Source organism: Triticum dicoccoides, chromosome 2B, assembly GCF_002162155.2.
Source record: "Triticum dicoccoides isolate Atlit2015 ecotype Zavitan chromosome 2B, WEW_v2.0, whole genome shotgun sequence".
NCBI lineage: Eukaryota > Viridiplantae > Streptophyta > Magnoliopsida > Poales > Poaceae > Triticum > Triticum dicoccoides.
The window spans coordinates 720581738-720588239 of record NC_041383.1 but is presented as its reverse complement, the minus strand read 5'-3'; the positions used below and the strand labels follow the sequence as shown (position 1 = coordinate 720588239).

General features: G+C 46.1%; 1 protein-coding gene across 1 annotated transcript; it reads right to left on the bottom strand.

The window, feature by feature from the left end:
- Positions 1–3372: 3372 nt before the first annotated feature.
- On the bottom strand, positions 3373–6032 carry LOC119368469 (organic cation/carnitine transporter 4-like). Its single transcript, XM_037633719.1, has 3 exons — positions 5636–6032; positions 3855–4680; positions 3373–3766 (listed from the first exon to the last, which is right to left on the bottom strand). Exons 1-3 carry the CDS (start codon positions 6006–6008, stop codon positions 3415–3417), a joined length of 1551 nt encoding a protein of 516 aa, XP_037489616.1. The 5' UTR covers positions 6009–6032; the 3' UTR covers positions 3373–3414.
- Between the last annotated feature and the right edge of the window lie 470 nt (positions 6033–6502).

Sequence of the window (6502 nt, the reverse complement as noted above, 5' to 3'; positions counted from 1 at the left end):
GTTGATGGCAGAGGCGGCACTTTGATGGGTTGGCATGCTTGGAAAATGTGGATGTTCTACAAGATGCGCTTGTTGCCTCCGTGCGTCACGCCGCGCCTAGGTTTATGCGCAATATCGCTGGGTGGCAGGAATAGGTGAGGAAATGGCGGGAAACGGTGGCGTGTTCATAAAACTCCATCAGTTAATGGAAACTTAGCATATAAGGAACATCGAGCTAGCACAAGAAGTAGATGATGATGAGATGAACACGAACCACATTAGGGAACCCGTGGGTGATGAATTCATCAATCGCAAACGGTTGTACACTAGCAAGCGTTTGCTCACAACACACACGGCTTATTCCATCACAAACAGATCGGATGGACCAACTATATGCCACGTATACACATTGTCAAAAAGGAATGTGATAGACCTTCTTTAACATGTGTTAAAAATAAAATTAAAATTAAAAACAAGGACCTTGAGGTTAAATTAACTCATGGGATGGGTCATGTCAGTCATTTAATTTAGCCCGAGCACACTTAACTTGAGAGTTCTCTTACATGAGCTACTGGTGGAACAACTAGTCCTTGCTGATATAGGATGCCTCTTCGCATCCTTATGGCGTATCTGAATGACCGTCCGCCCCCTAGTGGCCAATAGATGTTGTGTAGACTGAGCATATCACATACGTCTTATTAGAAGCAATCGTCTGTGTTATTATCGGTCTTTGCACACAATTCTGATTACAGACCTGTTTGCCGCATATCACACACATCTTGTTATATTGAACCGTTTCTGTTCTCTTGTCTCAACGCAAACAATTCATCCGAGTGAAACGCATGCGTATATTGCACACACCTTGATTTGGCTGACTGTTTCGTTTTGTGAAACGCATATCACATACGTCTTATTAGAAGCAATCGTCTGTGTTATTATCGGTCTTTGCACACATTTCTGATTACAGACCTGTTTGCCGCGTATCACACACATCTTATTATATTGAACCGTTTCTGTTCTCTTGTCTCAACGCAAACAATTCATCCGAGTGAAACACATGCGTATATTGCACACACCTTGATCTGGCTGATTGTTTCTTTTTGTGTTGCTTAATCACAAACAGTTCATCCGAGTGAAGCGCATGCTGTATATCGACACACATTCATTTGGCAGCCCATTTCTTTTGTTCCTCCTCATCGCAAACAGTTAATTTAACTGAACCATATGCCCTGCATCGCACATGCAACCAAAATCTGAACCGTGTTTGATGCATCCATCATCGCAAATGCTTTGTACCTTTTTTGATGGTTTTTTACACCACTGTTTGCGATTATTGCATCACACACAGTTTCGTCGAAGGGTCTCTGATCATAGTGTCACGTTAGCAGCATCCTACAGTAGTGATATACCAGTCACGGGACAATGCCCAATATGCCATACAGGTTTTGAAGATGCACAACATTGTTTATTTACATGTGAAAGAGCGATAGATATCTGGAAGGAGCTGGGACTGAAGGAAGAAGTTCAGAGAGTTGTAGCGGAGGACCGGTTGGGCTCATTCACAATGGCTACTCTTGTAGAGCGTCACGATACTAAAAACACATTGTCTGTGATGAGCTAACCGCGGTGGGAAGCTGGTACATCTGGTGGCAACGATGACAAATTGTCAAAGGCGAGTTAGTCAGGCAGCCGCACCAAACTGCTATATCAATACGAGTTCTAGCAACAAACTTTATTCGTTCACTAACACCTAATCAGCCGGTGGTGAAGCGTGTTCATATGTGGCACAAGCCAAGGAGAGGAGTGGTTAAGATTAATGTTGATTCATCATTTAGCACAGAAAATATGTCTGCAGGTACAGGAGCAATGGCACGAGATGAACATGGCGAGTTTATAGCTGATGTTGCCTGGTTCATACCGCATGTGGTGTCAGTGGATGCGGCAGAGATGAATGCTATTCGGAATGGTTTCTATCTAGCAGCCAAGATTGGTTGTAACAGACTACACATTGAGTCAGATAGCTCAAATGCAGTTGATGCTCTCAATTCTGAAACTTTTCTTGGGCATGAACTAGCTATCCTTCTGGAAAGTAAAGAGATGGGTCTAGACTATGCAAAGTATGAAGTAAGTAAGTGGCCTCGGAAGCAAACTGTGTAGCTGATTGTATAACAAAATCATCTCTCCCTAGTAGATCTTGTGAGGTTTGGGAAGATGCTATCCCGGACTTTATTTCTCATCTTATTGTAAACGATCTCGCCATTATTCGAGAAATAAAGTTTTGCCTTGTAAAGAAAAGAGATTGTATGGGAAGATGGAGATTTATCCTAATATACCAATGGTTACTGTTTGTGGCCAAGGTAGGCAAGTTCTAATGTTGGACCTTAAGTACTCCCTCCATTTTTGTATACAAGGCCACAAACTCGGATTACAGGTATCAATGTAAAATTTAATGCCTGCTTTACAAATCAACTTTTCTTCTTGTTTACTAGGATCATTAATACTCCGCATGCATGCAAAGAAACTGAGTGGAGGAAGTAGCTGCCTATGATTATGACTGCATGCATGCAAGTATTAAACAGGTTGTTAGTATGAGAAAATATCATTAACTTTGTCTCGATTACTGTTGGTGGCCTTGTATATATGCAAACTGTATATTTCATAGTGGCCTTGTATATAAAAATGGAGGGAGTACAACGTTGCAGAGCTCAACTATTACATTAGGGGCAGCTGGGTTGTGGTCTTCATTAGTACTACTAAAGGTACTGGATGAGGATGCAAATAATACTAATTATACATCTGCAAGGGTGGGCAGTGTTAATGAGTCATAATCAGCATCATTATGGTGGGGTCAATGTCAAATGGTCGATGTAGGTGAATGAGCACCATGCAAAGGAAAACGAGGTTGGCCAGCCACATGAATAATATCTGGAACGAAGCATGACATCCAGTTCGTCGAACGGCGAAAGGTTAGTGCATTTACTATGTATATTGCAACTGACACTCCTGCCCATGTTCTCCTCTCGCCTGAAGCCACAAGAGACAGCTGCTCCAACAAATCACTGATTCAGGTAGCCGTTCAGACTAACAGAAACTCAATGCATTCAGAGCAATAATATAATAAGAAAACTATACTACATGTACATGAATACGATGAAGAGATATTATTATACGCGTTATGTGTATTAAAACTGCACGAATCACGTGGTAACTGATAAGCATGATTACATCCTCGCATTACCACCATGTCCACTACTGATTTATCATAGAAACCATCTACTAAAATCTTTAAAAGTAAGAGTATATCCTCTAGCACATGCAAAACTAGTAATGCAGATGAGAAAACCAACACGCCCCGCTCTTTGTATGCAACATGGTTCCATTCGTAATATCTTTGGGTCCAGCAATACTTATGGAGAAAGTGCTTATGAAAACTGGTCAAATTTCGGAGTTTCCTCTTGTAATTTCCCCTTTAATTACAAATTCTCCCTCGCCTTTCTCCAATCCGAACATGGTGTCATACAATGGCTTGTGCATAGTCTCCGGGAGGCAGAACACCAGTAGCCCACCGATGATACCCAACATGCCAAACACTGCGAATGGCGTCCGCTCCCCGAGTAACACTACCATGGGTGCTAGTATGGCACCCATCTTGGAAGCTTGTAACGTACATCCCATCGCCGCAGTACGCACCGTCGTAGGGAACAACTCTGCTGTGTATACAACTAATAGGTTGTATGTCGCGGCCATTCCGAAGATTCCCACCACACCACATGCCATCCTTAGCGCCCTACAATGACATGCAATTGTTTGCGGTTAAAGAAAATCTTCTGACCCATCATGTCAGGTACATGCAAAAACAAGAAGGATTTAATTACCTCATGACACCGACGCCTGTAATAAGACTGGCAGATGTACAGAAAACACCGCTGAGCAGCATTGAGCCAATGGCGAGTGGCTTCCGACCCAAGTGTTGGAGGAGCACCGTAGTGATAAGAAACGCGGGCATTTCGGCGAGAGAGTTAACGGCCACACTGATGTAAAGGTTAATCTTTAGATTGACCACATTGAGGCTCAGGCCGTAGTATACCACCGAACAAAGGAAACTGATGAGCACTGAGAGCACCAGCCTGCCCCGCGTCGTTCGTGACCGAAACACGTCTAGGATCGATGACGACGACTCCTCGGTCTTCTTGTTGATGTCATCCTCATCGTCGAGCTTGAGTGTGATGCCATCTGGGATGCTTTTTCTATTGGTGGATGCAATGTCTCGTATGACGCGCATTGCATCCTCGGCGCGCCTCCGCACAAGGTACCAACGTGGGGACTCCGAGACGAATGGCATGACGGTGAGCATGAAGGCGAGGGAGGGCATGGAGGTCACGACATAGAGGAGGCGCCAGGAGGACTGGAACATCGCGGCAATGCCGGCGAGGATCGCGATTCCGCCGGAGAAGAAATAACACGTGGACATGCCAACAACGCCACGATAGGAGGGCCCTACGGGCTCTGTGGCAAGGACGAAGGAGCAAAGGCAAATGCTGCCGGCGCTAAAGCCTGTGAGGGTGCGCAAGGCCACGTAGGCCCAATAGTTCGGAGAGAGCGCGGTGAGGAGGCCGAAAATGGCATTGAGGGAGCACACAAGCAAGAGCGATCCCTTCCGACCCAGAAAAGAGTCCGATAAGTGTCCAAAAACACCAGCGCCTGCAACAAGCCAACCATATGGTCAAGTACATGAAACAACAATGCCGAATAAATTGATAAATAAATAAACAGTTTGATCAAACTTTTTTCGACAAAGGGTGTTTTTATTGACTCATAATGTAGCATCGAGCGATACAAGCACAATGAGTACACACCCAGCCTATGCATAATTAAGATGCACACAACCAACACTACGCACACACACAAGAATCACGCTGGCAAAATAGTCCGACCAAACTAGATTTTGGATTGTAATCTAGCTCTTTCTTTTAATGAAAAGAGCTCAAAATAGTGCAAAATATGAGCCAATGCTCAGATTATGAGTACTAATAATTGTGTGGTTGTAAACACAAAATAAAATCAACATTACTTGCTCCACATACTAGTAACACACACGTTACTACTCTAGTTGCGGTTTATTTTTTCTAAAGAAAAGGTATATGCCTGACTTTATAAATAAAGCCATGGGACAGAGTAAACAGACGCTAAAGCAACCACGAAAAGGGACGAGCAAATAGAGTATCAGGTCACCAACCTAGGCACGCATGCCAACATAGTTCACGGCACGTAGGCCAGGGAAGTTACGATAAACAAGCACGCAGGTCAACAACCTACTACGAAAAGAAGAAACGCTGATAAGATTAAGCTTGGGCGTCAGAGTTTTGCCATCCCACGCTGATAAGGAAACGGCAGACGCTCGAACCATCCCACGGGTCCCACGCAGCACCTCCAGAGCATCGCCATCGGCAACTTTACTAGTGGAGGAGCCAGGGAGAGTCAAATACAAATACAACTATCCTCTTGAACTAGTAATGCGTCGATCCAGTGATGCGAATGATTGAGGCAGACAGCATGTGATGTAGAGTAGCGGCTATACGGGAGCATAAAAACGGCGGAATGAGCCACATAATAGATAGATCACCGACGGGAGCACAGCACTATCGTACGTACGTACCGATCATGGCGCTGGCGAAATACATAGCATGGACGAGGCCGACCTTGTAGCTCTCGCCGCAGACGAGGCCCCACTCGGCCACCGTCGACGACGCGCTCCCCTGGTCCCATTCCCACCCGGCCGAGGCGCCGGAGCAGCGATCGCCGCACCGCCCGTCCCCCGCGGGGCACGACATGGCCGGCTCGCGGTCGGCGAAGATCATGACCATGGTGTGCATCGCCTCCAGCGTCCACGCCGCTATCACCAGCAGGAAGTGCCGCAGCTGCCACCGCCCGAACTCCCCCGCGTGCTGCGCCAGCGCGTCGTCGATGCTCAGGCGGTTGCCGCCGCCGACACTGCCGGGGCCGGAGAGGAGCGCCTCGGTGGTGGACATCTCCGCGCGTACGTCGCGGAGCGAGCGTGGTGTCGGCAATGCTCTGGATTAATTCCCTTGGCGCTCGTCGTGAGCTTGACCGCGAGCTACTTGTAGGCCTGTAGGCGGAGCGAGGCATCTGCGTTCATCAACCGCCAAACAGTACACACCTAATCAACTGTAGCGTCCAACGAGTGAATCATGCGTATCAAATCAAATAGAAAAACGGAGATGTGCATCCGCATGGCAAGATCTTTTGGTAATTTATTCCGTATCAACGACTGAATTGATTACGCTAGCTGCACAGATTTGATTTGCCGCATGTAGGAATCACGAGACAGGTACTCCATTTCCACGATCTTGGCGTGGAATCGACTGGCGTACTGGCAGGCCCTGCACTATGCGGTACCAAGCCTAGCCACGAACATCTAACCAATTTTATACTGTGCACCACTAGTGTTTTCTTTGTACAGCCATTGTTCCTGAATGACACTAGCTCGAAGAAGCATTAATTT

Excerpts from the sequence above, each read along its gene's own strand:
- LOC119368469 (XM_037633719.1), bottom strand. The coding sequence starts at position 6,008 with ATGTCCACCACCGAGGCGCTCCTCTCCGGCCCCGGCAGTGTCGGCGGC. Across the intron at positions 4,681-5,635 it reads TTTCGCCAGCGCCATGATCG|GCGCTGGTGTTTTTGGACAC; the intron begins GTACGTACGTAC and ends GGCTTGTTGCAG. Across the intron at positions 3,767-3,854 it reads ACAGGCGTCGGTGTCATGAG|GGCGCTAAGGATGGCATGTG; the intron begins GTAATTAAATCC and ends ATGTCATTGTAG.